General features: G+C 41.5%; 2 protein-coding genes across 3 annotated transcripts; one reads left to right on the top strand and one right to left on the bottom strand.

Annotated features, from left to right (window-relative positions):
• The first annotated feature begins 1,725 nt into the window (after positions 1-1,725).
• fggy (FGGY carbohydrate kinase domain containing) lies at positions 1,726-14,289 on the top strand. 2 transcript variants are annotated; one of them, XR_005895296.1, is made up of 18 exons: positions 1,726-1,838; positions 2,192-2,385; positions 3,266-3,377; positions 3,908-4,059; positions 4,317-4,405; positions 4,866-4,981; positions 5,079-5,207; positions 5,870-5,973; positions 6,529-6,636; positions 7,150-7,211; positions 7,585-7,747; positions 8,163-8,237; positions 8,380-8,500; positions 8,704-8,798; positions 10,490-10,551; positions 11,054-11,541; positions 11,806-11,874; positions 14,235-14,289. XR_005895296.1 is itself a non-coding variant. In XM_041055900.1 (16 exons), the coding sequence occupies exons 2-16, from the start codon at positions 2,203-2,205 to the stop codon at positions 11,133-11,135; spliced, it is 1,653 nt and encodes a 550-aa protein (XP_040911834.1). In that variant the 5' UTR covers positions 1,726-1,838; positions 2,192-2,202; the 3' UTR covers positions 11,136-11,601. The 2 variants fall into 2 exon arrangements, 1 of the variants encoding a protein (XP_040911834.1); XM_041055900.1 differs by lacking the exons at positions 11,806-11,874; positions 14,235-14,289 and having other exon boundaries at positions 11,054-11,601.
• Positions 12,589-15,232, bottom strand: LOC121193549 (peroxiredoxin-6-like). The gene is made up of 5 exons (XM_041055902.1): positions 15,062-15,232; positions 14,274-14,430; positions 13,421-13,570; positions 13,121-13,267; positions 12,589-12,974 (listed from the first exon to the last, which is right to left on the bottom strand). The coding sequence occupies exons 1-5, from the start codon at positions 15,151-15,153 to the stop codon at positions 12,846-12,848; spliced, it is 675 nt and encodes a 224-aa protein (XP_040911836.1). The 5' UTR covers positions 15,154-15,232; the 3' UTR covers positions 12,589-12,845.
• Between the last annotated feature and the right edge of the window lie 160 nt (positions 15,233-15,392).

Below are 15,392 nucleotides of genomic sequence, written 5' to 3'. Positions count from 1 at the left end.
TATTTGACACCCTGAAGTAGAAAGCCAGAACTGGAATGCTTTAAAAACTTTTGTGTCTAATACCACAGCAGTAATGAAGGCAAACAAGACCTCAGCCTTTCTTTCTTCTTTTCTCTTTTCTTTTAACTTAACAACAGAGCAGCTTCCCATTTAACAGTAACTTCTAAGTCACTTCATTCTCCCTGTGTCTCTTTCTGTACACCTGTGCTAAGCCCCATCGAGGAGTATTTTCCTATCAAACTACCGCTGTGCTCTGGCTGTGCTTCCTGTTTCTCTGTCTGCTTTTCCCCTCTATTGGCCCAACGGGTTCGCCTTTAGATAACAGCGCTTTCCTCCTCCCTGCCCGGGCCAGCTGTTTCCACTGCATGCAGCTTTCTAATCAGGAGCTGGTCCTGTCTGCCTCCCAACAGGCCTGCTTTTGTTGTACAGAGGTGGGACACATCAGGGTACACGAACCCCCTCACATACACACACACTCACACACTCACACACTTCATGAGAGCAAAACACAGAGAAAAACTACATATGCATGTTTTGATGTATCAGCAGAGCAAAGTTTTGATTATCTTCAGGCGTGGACCAGAGGGACACACACACACACTGAGACACACTGAGCGGTGAGAGAGACAGATGAGATTTCAAACACTGTCTGTGCAGTGTTTGTTGAAGACCATCTGCTTCTTCCTGTCCTGCTGCTTGTTTTTTCTTTGTACTCCATCTCTGCTGATCGTTCCTGGTCCAAACACGCTGATCACAGCCAGCACTACTTCCTTTAGACAGCTGTTTATCTCCTCGCAGAAAAGGACACAATAGAGGAAAGTGACGAGGCGGGATGCAGGGTAGAAAGTCTGACATATCTATTCTTCATCAAAACCGGTATTTTGACGGCAGGTGATTGTCTCTGCTTTGTTTTGTTTTTTTGCCTCGAAGCCCATTTTGGAGGCCTGACACTACACCACTGTAACAGATTATCATCTACTGCAGTAAATTATCACTTTCAGTTATTCAGCTCTCATATGAATGGTCAGTATTTAACGAATGTCGTCTGTGCTCTTGTGGTTAATGTTTTGTAATGGACGTTTTTCATAGCAGCTATCTTGATGTATCATAGCCCAAAAACACAGGTGTCATGAATAACTGCACGGCCGGATGTCATGATGTAACTTCTTAAAATTAGATTTTTAGAGGGCCACTCAACAAGACACTGCTACAAGAACAGGTAATAATGCAAAGTCCTATAAAAAGTTGCAGTTAATAAAATGATGTGCACCTAACTGGTGAAACTGACAGGCTAAAGTCTGGGGGCCCCGCCATGGTTCCTCATTTCACCCACTTGGTAATCATACCTTTTATTTTTGCCCAGTGGCTCCTTGAAGCAACACAAATGTAAATGAATGCTTCTTCTGACAGTAATTAACAGACTTCAATAGGAAGTCCGTACTGTTGGAAGTAAGTTTGTTGTGATCTTTTATTAGGTCCATAAGGTATCTCCATCCTCCCTCAGTAGACTATGGGCTAATGTACAATGTTGCTAGCAGTTACATCTATGGATCTGTATTCTTTGTGTTGCAGTGATTATCCCGCGGTTTATTAGTCTTCTAAAAACTTGGACTCTACAAAGACAGGAAGAAAAGGAGGAAGAGACAGAGATATTAAAAATTCGTGATGCCCATGTGTGTTGTCTCGGACTTGATCCGGCTAAACAGAAAAAAATGCGAATGTGGACTGTTTTGTCTGCTTTCGCTTTCCGTCCCATGTACCGTCCGCAGCTCAAAGTACGCTTATCAGAAACTCAAAAAGTGATGTTTCCTGTGCTGATATAAGATTGTGATCTGCCGGTAAGTTGGAAGATGTTGTATCAGCTGGTCTATAAATGTCCTCGGTGTTGGACAGCGCATTTTATTTGTATTTGAAGTGTAAATGTGTGATAGGTGGGAAATCTGTGTGTCTTTCCCGTTGCTGCACGATAGCTTTGCTTTATCACGTTCAGCTGAGGACAGTTTCAGTGTCTGATGGACCAAGAGATAGAAAAGAAAACATTCTTAAAAGCAAATGTACGATAAGCACGCGTTAATATCTGTGTTTACGTCCACCTGTTTAGAAACAAGTCGATTATATGTTGACTTTGTAACCTGGTTAATGATCAGCTCCTGGATCTCTCCTGCTCCCCCTCCCCTTCCCCTACATTCAGCTCGTCTCCTCATGGCAGAGGTCTATTATGTTGGAGTGGACGTGGGCACTGCCAGTGTGAGGGCTGCACTGGTGACCAGAGATGGCCTCCTGAAGAGCACTGCAGAGGAGCCCATCAGCATCTGGGAGCCCCAGACTGACCACTATGTCCAGTCCTCCACTGAGATCTGGGAGAAATGCTGCACAGTTGTGAAGGTGGGGTGACCCAACCTTGTTTTAACAAATACACACACACACACACATCCCTGTCAGATGAGCTCAAATACCCCAAAACAGACCTCACAAATGCCCTCATGTTAGTTGATTTTAAAGTAGATGTTAAGTAACACAACATAAAACAGGATAATTTGTGCATTACTGTTAGCTAATATTTCAGCTGTTTATCCTTTACTTTCAGCCATTTTAACAGTTTATTCTGTAATTTTAGATAATTATCTCAGTGGTTAATAATTTGCTTTTAGCTATTTTAGTTGTATCTTCATTCCTTTTGTCCAATATTTGAATGGTTTATCCAGCTATCCAGCCCAACAATTATTCATTTCAGTTATTTATTATTTAATTTGACTCTTTCAAGCATGTCTCTGTTACTTTTAGCTGACTGTTTCACCTCCTCTGCTACCTTACTATACTTTCACACACTCTCAATGTGCAACATTTGACTTTGAGGTGTTACTACTGCCTCAGGTTGGGTGTAGGTGTGTGCTGTGAGGAGGATGTTTTTGTAACAATAAATTTACTAAACATTATCATCACATTAGCTTTGTGCTCCTGTTTTAATGTTTATTTTTCTTCACAAACACAAATATGTGGCTATATTGGTCTTAATTCCAATTATTCAAGTCACCTCAGTTTTATTTATACAGCTCAATATCACAAATTTGCCACAAGTGGCTTTATAGACTGTGCAACATACGACACCTTCTGTCCGTAGATATTCACAGTGTATGTTTCGCTATGATGCAGGGCCTGCTGATGTAATCAGACCCCCCCCCCCCTTATAATTTCTTCACAGATTATTCCTTTGTAAATGCACTGAAAAAAAGTTTTTTCAGACTATGCTGTATATTTCTTCCAGAAAGTTACCCAGGGTGTGGAGAGGAACCAGGTTCGTGGTGTTGGTTTTGATGCCACCTGCTCTCTAGTGGTTTTGGACCAAAGCTTCCAGCCTGTGCCAGTCTGTCAGAACGGTGAGTGAGTTACATAAATACTTTGCAAAACATCCTTTATATACACATAAGCACACATTATGGGTTATTAAAGGTAGAAACACACTTTTGAAATGCTGGTTGAACATTTTCAGCTTGTAAAATTAAGATAGAGTGAATTTTGTAATGAAATCTTCAAGTTGTTTAGTTTTGCTTGGATATGTTGCTTTAGTCTATTGTAGTATGATACTTTATTGATCCTTGAAGGTAAAGTCCCCTCCTCCACAGCGAGGTCAGAGGTCAGGCTCAGCTACAAAACAGAACCCCTGGAGCTCGTAGGGATTCTTGTTGTTTTTCAATGAATCAAGGTAAACCCTGAGGTCAGGACCCAGATTCTCAGGTTAAATTACACATCACAAAACCTTTGTTTATCATCCCCCAATAAACCAATTTAATCTTAAAATTACATCAGGGATATTCAGTCCATGCAGTATTAACTATTTGGTATATGTTGTTTACCATTTGCTCTGACCATGGATCTTCTCCCTGTCTCCTCTGCTTTTTTTGTTCAGGTGACAGACAAAGGAACGTGGTGATGTGGATGGACCATCGTGCTGCGGAGCAGGCCGTCCGTATAAACGACACCGGCCACAAGGTCCTGAGCAGGGTGGGAGGGGTCATGTCACCTGAGATGCAGCCCCCTAAGCTGCTCTGGCTCAAAGAGGTGAGAGGTGAGCGAGGTCACCACAGGACCACTGATCTCCCAAGGTTTTATTGTGGCTGTCTGTACAGGTTGGTCAGGATGTGGTGTTGTTTTAGCCTCACCTACCTATTTTTCATGAGCCAGATTCTTCAAAACACGTCGGCATTTCCCACACGTTGGCATTTACAGTTCAACTGTGACCAATCACTACATATATGTGTTGGTATTACTCACCAATCAGGGGTACTTTACTGCATCTACTCTTTTCCCTTTATCAGAATCTAAAAGAAATCTGCTGGGACAAAGCTGCTCACTTTTTTGACCTGCCAGACTTCCTGTCTTGGAAAGCAACAGGCTCTTTGACAAGGTGAACTCTGCTGGTGCACTATGACTGTGGTAGATTATTTGAATGTTTATCTGTGAGTCATTCCCAGTCATTTCTTGAGCATGTGTAATAAGAAGGCGTCGTACGTGTGTGCAATACAAATGTCAGAGGTGGGATGAGAAAGGTTCACAACTTAGAGTGACCTTTAAAGTGTTTTTGCTATAAATAAGATGTTTGTTGAATGGCTGATGTACTGTCTCGCTTAAATGCTGTCCTTGTATCAGATGTATGTTCGAAACAAAGGATGAATTTGTCCTTGATAGCGGGGCTAATTCTCTGATACGTGTCTTTTATCGCGGACAAAGTGTTTTTGATACTGTGACCCTCACAGGATTCTGTTAATTTGACGTCATGATGCTGAATAGATTTAAGAAGACATGTTTACTATAATGAAATATCTTGGGAAGCTTGTTAGTGAGTAACATTCTGCCATGTTCCACAGATCTTTATGTACTCTGGTGTGTAAATGGACATATTGCCCTCCAAAGGGATGGGATGCCAGCTTTTGGGCTAGCATTGGACTGGAGGACCTCCTGGAAAATAACTTTTCCAAAATAGGTCAGAGAATCCATAAGTTTGTTTCATCATCTCTCTAAACAGACCGTCTACACAAGATGTCTTTCATTATGTCAGCTTTGGCTTTTCTGTCATCCAGGCAACGTGACGTGTTCTCCAGGGAGCCCACTGGGACACGGCCTCACCCAGGAGGCAGCAGCAGATTTGGGTTTGGACCCAGGAATTGCAGTTGGTGCTTCTCTCATTGATGCTCATGCTGGAGGCCTAGGTATCACACACTGAGACACTGCATTACTGGGGCATAAAAGTCCTCATCAGAACTACCCCAGCCTGAATATTTTGGGTGAAAAATGTATATATCAAGTACCAAACCTCTGCCAGTTTGAAAAGGTATTGATTAATGTTGTTGTGTACTGTATCTGTGAGCATTTTGTTGACCTTTTCTTTGGTTCAGAATTCCTGGCCATCTGGTTTTGTTCTAGGAGCTAAACTTCTCATGAACTCTGCCCTCTGACCTCTGGCTTTGACCTCTGCCGATCACACATTGTCACATGAGTCGGAGGTTAAAACACGCTGAACCTTTAGTTGTTGTACATGTCACAGTGATGTACACCCCCTGCCCCCGCACGTAGATCAACCTTCCACCTTAAACTCAAACCAGCTTGACAAACATTATTCCATCGGTTAGTGTCACTGCTGAATCCCATGTGAAGGTCAGGGAGCCACTTCAAAAGGATTTAAAGCTTTTGATCTGTAAATCAATGTTATTTGTCCCCAGCGGAGCTCAAAACAGCAGGTTTGTAAAGTTTGTATTAGGTAACACCCCCAAAAAAAAAAACTTATATATCACCTCACAAATTTTCCCTTGCAGGAAGTAGTTTGTGATACAGAATAAATATAAAGAAAATTGAATTTTACATCCCATTCCAGGTGTGATAGGTGCAAATGTAAAAGGCTTTAACTTGCCATGTGAGGACCAGCCGATCACCGCACGCATGGCGATGATCTGCGGGACATCAACCTGTCACATGGCGGTGAGTGGTGTGCAGCTACGGTGTCAAGTTAAGTTTAGCAAACGCTAAAAACATGGATATGTTTTGAACTCCACGATTACTTTTCTCTCACTCATCACTTTATGACTAATACAACACCTCCTAGAATTAATCATATACTCACAGCGTCTCTATCTTAGCTAATACTGACACACGGGTATGCAGTCTATTTAAAGTGGACTGATTAATCATTTTTCCCTGTAATGCTGATGACTGGGTCACTCTGAATGTTTACGACTCTTATGTCCTTTTTACCTTTATCATACTTTCTGTGGAGTTTTTATTGTGTGTAGGCTGAAATGATCCTTTCTACAAAGGCCAGCAGCAGGAACTGTGAGCAGTGAAGCAAACCATAGGCCCCGTCTTCTTTTGTTATTCTGAATAAGAAACTCTAGCTGTTTACATTGCCATTGAAAACGTGGTTAGTACTCCTCTTTGTCTTTCAGAGGGGTTCATATCTCTGTAGATGTAAACACACCGTCATCGATGTACAAAACTAACTAAAACTTTTAACTTTGTTCCTGTAATGTGTGTTAGATCAGCGAGCAGCCTCTGTTTGTGCCGGGGGTGTGGGGACCCTGCCTGTCTGCTATGGTGCCTGGCTTGTGGCTCAACGAGGGAGGACAGAGTGCTACAGGACGGCTGGTCAGTCCACCGTCGAGCGCACACAGTCTTTTGTCATGGTGGCCATAAGGCCATCAAAGTGCCTCTTGTTAATAAAAATGATCAAAAGATTTGAAAGCTAGTTTTTGGAAAAGAAATCAGATTTGTTTGATATAATCTCCAGTTCTCGTTTGTAATCAAGCTTCAGTGTCATTCACCTGCATCACATCTAGACACAAGGCAAGATATTGGCAGTGTTTATAATCAGTTGACAGTGATTCATAGTAAAGCTAAAGCACCAAATATTATCTGGTTTCTGGCTTCTCACATATGATGATTTCATCCTTTTTTTTGTATTTTCCAACCTTGTAAATTTCATTTCTTTTGCTTTGACGAGACAAGCTCTTATATAACATCACCTAAAGCTCCAGTGATTTAATTTTTAATATGTAAATAATCAGCAGTCACAGTCTCACAGCCCTTTTTGCTATCAGCTGTATACTCTGTGATATTTTTTTTTTCTCTGTTTGACCATCCTGCTCTCTCCTCCCTCAGATTGACCACATGGTGAAGGGCCACGCTGCCTACACCCAGCTCCAGGAACAGGCACAGCAGAGGTCAGCTGATGCGTTTAGTGTTGCGCTTCCCAAAAATGTTTTAGCACAGCTGTCATCCCTGTTCAGTTCAGTAAGCTTTAGAAAGATTAGAAGCTTAGTGAAGTTGTATATTCTGTACAACTCTACTCTCTAATATCAATAAATAAATATATACGTATATTATTTAATTGTTTTATTTTCTTTACATTTTCTTAGATTTAAACAAGGACATCCTGGTATTATCCATGCTCTCACCCACCGACATGGCATAACATGTTAACCTCGTCAGATACACGCCTGTGCTTTTCCTCCTATGACAAGTTGTAACATCTTCTGTGAAAAAGGTCTATAGCATCATAATTTCTGACATTTCCTTATTGTGCTTTTTCCCCAGATTTCCCTTCATAGGCGAGAACATCTACAGCTACCTGAACAGCCACCTGAGTTTAATGGCTAACTCGAGCACCGCTGTTGACCTGCTGGGATCCAGTCTTCACGTGTGGCCGGACTTCCATGGGAACAGGTCTCCTCTGGCTGATCCCACATTGAAGGGCATGGTGAGGAGACTGGACACAAGGCTTGAAATTACTTTTTTTTTTGTTTAATGACATCAATTTTATGTCGCCCCGTTCCCCTGCCTCCACTTTCCAGGCTCCAGCTCTGAACGTAAACCACAGACACGACGGTGGAATCAGTCTTTTCATCTAACTCAGTTGTTGTTAACAATTTTTTAAAAAACAAAATAAATTCATAATACAGTTTTGCAAGCAACTACTTGAAGCGGCTAACTTCCAAAGCACTGAATTCAGGCCCAGGTTCAGTTCTCATTCCATAACAACATATGAGGGTTTGATCTTACTTGGTTTGCATGTGTTGCCTTTGAGTTTTTTTTTTTTTACACTTAACAGTAATTCTCTTGTTATCAACACTGACTGTTTTGGCATGAATGACTCCTGTCCTACTGTTTTGCAGGTGATTGGACTGTCTCTCTCCCAAACTTTGGATGACTTGGCTCTGCTCTATTTGGCCACTATACAAGCCCTCGCTGTGAGTGTGCTATGCTTTTTGTTTCAAGTTGACTTCCTCTCAGCCTCAGTCCAACATCCTTGTAACCAAGTCCAAGTACGAGGGGAGGTTGTGTTCTTCACTTGTAACCTAATTCCCCTTGTGTCCTCTTATCTGGTTTCAGCTTGGTACTCTTCATATTCTGGACGCCATGAAAGAAGCAGGACATGACATCAGAACCCTCTTCCTGTGTGGAGGACTGAGCAAAAACTGCTTGTTTGTGCAGATTCACGCCAATGCTACAGGTATAAGATACCATACTGTATATACCATACTATAATTGATAATTATAGTATGTTTTATGTATGATATTTTTCAACAAAAATTTCTACCAATATTAGAATAATGTTACCATTACATAAACACTGTGATGTAAACTAACACTGCTTCAAAAGAATCTCCCATGAAGCTTTGGCCTATTCCACTTTTTTAATATCATCACTTTCAGGATTGCCTGTGGTGCTGCCAGACCAGGCAGAGGCTGTGTTAATAGGAGCAGCAGTCTTGGGTGCATGTGCATCACAGGACTACAGCACAATACAGGTAGAGTGGCACACAAACACATACCGTGTTTAAAAATCAACAGTTGAGCTGATGTAATCAGACTTCACATAGCAAATTGCATTTTTTTTTTTTGGTTAAACTTGGCCCCAATTACCAGAAGTATCCTTGTGTACATTAAACCCAGGTCACATTTCAATTAGTTTTTTTAAAATAATCACACAGGAATGCAAATATTGTCCAACGTGCACATGAACATTTTCTTCACCAGACATATTAGAAATTTGTAAAAACATCGCCCAAAATCACACACATTCTTAAACATGTGTTATTAGTCTCTGATATGTGATTGTTTCATCGTACTCTCAAACACTAGGAAATCTAGTGTACACATAGTAATGTTCCAGTGTAAATACACTGAAACATCATGGACGGTTGCAGTGGGAATTTGCATTTGTTGTTTTATGCAAATGAAAACAGTATAAACCAGTATTCTCATGCTGGGTATTGCATGAGAGGGGAAGTGCTGTATGTTGTGATGTAATTCCGATTATGGACTGGGGGTTTATGCATGTTGAATTTAACAGCTTTCCTTCTAAAAGTATAAAATGTTTGTATACATTATTATTTAAAGGATTTCACAATTCAACAGAAAATATATTAGGAAGAACCTGTGTGCTTGAAACAGTAAAAAGGTGCTATAACAGCCTTTTTATCTGTTAATATATTTCAATGTAATGAATAAAACAGTGCTTACAATTGTTAATTGAATTCAAATGTAAAGATTTGTTGAATAATATGGAATTAGCTTAACAAGGGGCACTTTTTTGTTCTTGGTGTTGTACTTCCATAGAGTTTGGGGAATTTTGAGAGACAGATTAAAACATAATGGTCTTGAACCCCCCCCCCCTCCCGCCCTCTAAATGCCCCTTTCTTTCAAACCACACATCTCAAAGAGGTCATGCAGCTTCACTGTTTAAAATTTTAAGTCTCCAAGTCAAATCTGAAATAACAGTTTAATTTAATTTAAGAAAGAGCCACAGAAGACATCCTACCACTGTTTCCACAGGCTGAGTGGGACTGAACTTCTGAACTGAACTTCATGGGTAACATCAGTCGTGTGCCCCTTTACAAACATGTTTATTTTGCAATGAATTTAGCAGTTTGCGATCCAGTCTTCTTATTTTTGTACTCCAATAAAACTGACCTCAGAAATGTTAAAGGCCAAACCATATGCGCACGGCACAGATCTTATAATCACTGAGTCAATGCCTCCACCTACTGGGTGGAAAAATAAAGAGTGAGCACAGCTCTGCTTGTTTCTGCCAGCTTTGTGCACAATGTGTTTAAGATATGAAGTCTGGATGAATCTTTTGCTAAGTCAACCTATCGTCCCCCTGGTCTCAGCACCAGAGCTGGTAGCCTCAGAGAATGGCAGGCCTTTTAAGCCAGACATACTAAAAATAAGACGTTATTGTTTGGGCTAGGCTGCACCTGTCAGTCCATTTTCAGCCAGTTGTTGTGTCTGATCCTCCGCACGCAGTCAACTGGCTGGATTTTGCAGGTTCAGACAGCAGAGAGGCCCCTGCACTGCATTAGTCATAAACTCAGCCACAGTGAAACCGCTGCAGCTGGCTCGTGTTCACACTGTAACTGGGTCAGAGCTGGGCCCAGACTGAATGTGTGTGACATGATTTATTGAGTGATATTTTGCTTTGCAATTTACCTTTTAGGAGGCAATGGAGAAAATGGCTAAAGTGGGGAAAGTTGTTCAGCCTGACCATAAACTCCAGGGGTGAGACAGAAAGATTTTTCTTTTTTTCTTTTTTGAATATTTGGTGAATGTCATGGTTTCTGTAATGTTTATGTTACCATTCATTGGGTAGTAACATAAATGGATGAAAAATCTGCAATGTTTAATTCAGTAAGAATGAAGTATCTAAAAAACAAAACAAGGAAAAAAGTATCCTCACTTCTTCAATAACTCACCTTTTCATCAGAAACATTTTTTAGAATTAATTTCTACATTTTCCTTTGCTATTAAATTAAATTAAAAAATTATTTGTAATCTAATTTCAAAAAGTACCCATGTAAGTATTTTTCTGTTCAGTTCACATAAGGTAAAACCAAAATTTATAATATTGCACAAGTATTCTCTTAATTTCTCTTAAAGCCAGCCTATGAGAGCACAGCTCTGTAAGAGGTTCGCGTGTTTTTATTGCAATGAAAAATGAAATATACATAACTATGCATAAAATGTGTGTAATTACTTTCTGCACTTCATGCTTTTACTTCAGCTTCTATGAGAGGAAATACAAGGTGTTCCAGCGACTCTTTGCCCACCAGAGGGAGTACCAGACCCTTATGAACCACAGATGACACTGTTGTTGGGAGGGGAGCCCGAGCTGGATCTGAGTCTCTGAGGCGTAACAGTGATGATAAATCCACACACTGGAAACAAGAACAGAAATCTTAACCCTGCTGTTTTTATTGATATTAATAATGGTCCATTTAAACTTTTAATAATTTTCTCAATAAACTGAGGGAAAACAGTTGTCTGATGTGAAATATGGCTGGTGGCAGAGTTCAGATGACAGATGGCAGATAACAGTAGATGAGACCTCTGTGGAGACAAAGCTGTTGGAGCTCTCCATGACTGTCTGTATTTTAGATCCACTGTTGCAGTTCTACCCCAAAATGAAGAGGAGGATGCAGGAGCACGTGTGGGGACATCAACAGACTGTACGGTGTTTGACTCGCTCGTCACCCCTCTGCTCCATCCAAGGTGACGGTACCTTCAAATACTGTCTGCTTCAAATGTATTCCTAATAAATAATGAAAATTATAGAACTGCCTTCATGCCTTTCACTGTCACTGCAATCTAACATGTTTGATATATAATTTAGTGAACTTCAACATCAATAGTGACGCTCATTCATTTTTAAACACCTTGTCCTTTGTTCTCTCCCCACTGCATTTTATCTTGTCCTTCCATTTCGTGTTCGTAACCCTTCCGCTGTCCTTAAATTCTCCTGTCTGCTGGTCATAGTGAGGAGCCTGTTGCCAGCAGTTCCCTGGATCAAAGTTGATAAGCTCCTCGCTCATGCCGTTGAACCAGGTGAGAGGGGGGGGGGGGGGGGGCAAATCCTACACAGCTGAATTAACAAACAGCCGCCATCAAACAGAACTAAGAGGGACGGGGGAGAGCGCTGCTGTCCAGAGCTAACGACATCAGAGAGGTCTTAGTGGTGTCCGGAAGTTGCGACAAAGCAAATTCTTTGTTGCTAAACATCACCCTTCAGTCAATATGTTTGTATTTAATGGAAAGAAATAGCAACCATAATGCTTTTATTGTCCCACACAGGTGAAATTCAGGCATCATACACTCATCCATCAGAGTATCGGTACAGTGAACCCGTAAGATTTTCAGTGAAATGAATTAGCTTTGTCCTTTGACCTAAAGCAAAGTTATTCCAGTCAGTTATCTGATAGCAGACAAGGTGGGAAAGGTTAAAAGGGTGATGGTGAGTAATTAAATAGGTAACTGCATTCAGTTCAGTCATTACCTCATTCTTTGTGTAAATGTGAGTGTAAACCACTTCCTCTTGCATTGGCCCAGGAACAATAGATGTGTGGGTGACCAAAATACATCTTTAACCAACGCTGCTCTTATTTTTATAGCAGACAGTTTCACTGCTATAAATTAGAAACTTTTGTTGCCATACTGTATTCTTTAGTAAAAAAAAAAACAAAAAAAAAAACAAACAAAACCCCCCCCCCCAAAAAACAAAAAAAAAAAAACCAAAAAAAAAACCAAAAAAAAAACCAAACAGGCCCAAAATTCCAGCTTTCATGCCTGAAGCATCGCCTGCTATATAATGTCTACATTTGTTAAACCCTACACATTTCTTAAATCACTAGTTTTTATTCCAGCTACTTTATCAGGGACTGATTCACAGCTGGGTTTCCTGCTGACTGTGTTTATCCACCTGTTAGGGAAGAAACCAGCAGTAGTTAAGGCCATGAAGTCCAGGGGAGCATTGAGACCTGCTAGATTAAGGTGACAGGGGTCAGTGTGTGTGTGTGTGCTTATGGTTGGGGTGTGTAGCGCAGGTACTTCTTGCCAGAGGGCAGGTCTTTGGTGTAGACGCCGGCTGGAAACAGAGAGGCAGCCTCCTCCTCGGACATGCTCGGAGGAACCATCACACAATCTCCAGGCTGGAGGAAAAAAAACGCACGCAGAAAAGACACAAGGTTATTCTACACAGCAGCAGGTCGTTGAGATTTTCTTTTATCTTTGTTGTCAGCTGCTTAAATAATTGGTGCCGAATGAGATCACTAAGATAAAGTGTGACATACTGTACCTTCCAGTCTACGGGTGTGGCCACCCTTTTCGATGCTGTGAGCTGGAGCGAATCCACCACCCGCAAGATCTCATCAAAATTGCGTCCTGTGGTGGCGGGGTAGAGCAGTGACAGTTTCAGCCTTTTATCTGGGCCGATGATAAACACCTACGAGAGAGAGAGATGGAGACTGAGAGGCCTAATGTCTCAAATGTCTCACTCTCTACAGGCAAGAGAGGAGATAAGGCACAGGTTTTGGAGACTTCCTATAAAATAAGCAAATTAAATTCTGTGTTTGGCAGAGAGTGTAAAGACGCTTACACAGCGGGCAGTGAGCGGCATGCCATCTTTGTCCTTCTCATCTGGGTCCAGCATGCCCAGGGCAACTGCCAGCTCCCGTTTACTGTCCGCTATGATGGGAAAGGGCAGCGAGCAGCAGCCAGACTCCTCACAGTTGTACACCAGGATGTCCTAGTTAGACACAAGTCCAAGGTTGGTTATTTAAACCAATTTCCCCATTGTGGGACTATTAAAGGTTTATCTTATCTTAAACCAGCTTGTTTGACACATTGATGAAGCTCTGTCCCATAAATACATTAAGTGATATTTACATTTAAAATATATATATATATGTTTAAAGGAAGCATGTATATGGCTGCAGCTGTCGAAAACAGAGATTTTAAACTGGATTATGCCTTTAAAATATCCTGGACGATTGTGATATTTCAGATTCTCCTTTTCCAGTATGCACTGGAAAATTGCAGGTTACAAGACATCAAGATGCTAGCACAAGGTTAAATTATGATGGGAAAGTTTTGTGTGTCTAATTTGCATACTACAATTTCCGCAGCTTTACGTAACTGCATTTCAGTGTGTAGCTAACACCTGCAGCATACTAAAATATGCTCCCCCATGCCACCTGATCTCCTGTTAAAATAGGGGTCTTGTGTAAGCTGTCTGATTTCTTTAAGAAGTGATAACAGTTACTGTAAAAGCAGAGGAACATCACAGTTTTTTGAGTCAAAGCTTTGATGCTCAGTATGTCAGTGGCCTAATTTCTACCAGCTACAGAACCTTCCAGGTTGAGCCAATGTCGTCTCAGTTTCACTGATGTCAGCTCTCTATGTTGTCCCAGATGTGGTTACAGAAAACGAGCAGCCGTAGCTTATCACACCTTGGTCCATCCATGGTGATCCTCCAGGCAGTCGATGGACAGGGCGATCGTTTTGACGCTGCGCTTGCTGAACTCGCTGCTCAGTCTGGCAACTCGTCCCAGCTCTGTGGTGCACACAGGGGTGTAGTCTCTGGGGTGGGAGAACAAGATTCCCCATCTGGAATGAAAAGAGAGGTAAGTGGAGCTGTGTCAGGGCCGGTGCTGCTCTAAAGGGGAGATGCTGTTTGAGATTTCACAAACAGGTTTCATTCTGACTCAGTTTCTTCTCTTCAGACATCCATCTCTTAATGATGTGGTAACTACTGTTGCTTCTCGTTGGGTTGAGCAATAAGGATGAAAGCTATGTGGTGAAGCTGACACCAAACTGACAGGACGTGGCCTCAGTGTCACTCAAATGTTGCTAAAAGAATTATCATTTGTCTCATGAAGTGAGTAAGGTGTATCGTGCATGTTTTGGAGGGACTTTAGGTTTGACCTCAGGCCTGGTCAGCTCCCTGATGCTTTTGATTTGGATCATCTCACTATCTAATCCAGATCCCTGAAGCCTGATATCTGAGGAGGTAGATTTATTTGTCAGTATCTCCACCACATTATAAATTACTGTTTTTTGTAAACTGTATGTAACTGTCAAAGATATAAAGCAGAAGTTAGAGAGAATTAACAGGAACTAGACTCAATCCAGCCCTTAAGTTCTCTCTCGTGTTATCTGAACTCTTACTCTAAGCCTACAAATCAATATCCGGAGAAAACAACAACTTGATAATCCTAATCAATAAGCGCATACTTACGAATCACCGAGAAATTCATGTAGTTTAATTCTGCCAGCGGTGGTCTCTGCCTCGAAATCCGGAAATACATCTCCGAGCAGAAGTCCTGGCATATTCAGTGTGACCGCGGAGGTGTTCGCGTCTGTTCAGCAGCTGCTCTGATGACAGAGGGCGTTAGATAAAGAGGAGCCGGAAACTTCACTCGGAACAGGCTACTCTATGAGCATCTATGAAAAAGAACAGACTCATGTGGTGCGTTCAGGTTGTGTGGTGAGCGATCGGTGCGGCTGTCGCAAGTTTTCCACGTTTTACGCACACGCACAAGTGTCCCACCAAGACTTTAGTCATTTTT

This window comes from Toxotes jaculatrix, chromosome 14 (genome assembly GCF_017976425.1).
Source record: "Toxotes jaculatrix isolate fToxJac2 chromosome 14, fToxJac2.pri, whole genome shotgun sequence".
Classification (NCBI taxonomy): domain Eukaryota; kingdom Metazoa; phylum Chordata; class Actinopteri; family Toxotidae; genus Toxotes; species Toxotes jaculatrix.
This window is presented reverse-complemented; position numbering and strand designations above follow the sequence as displayed.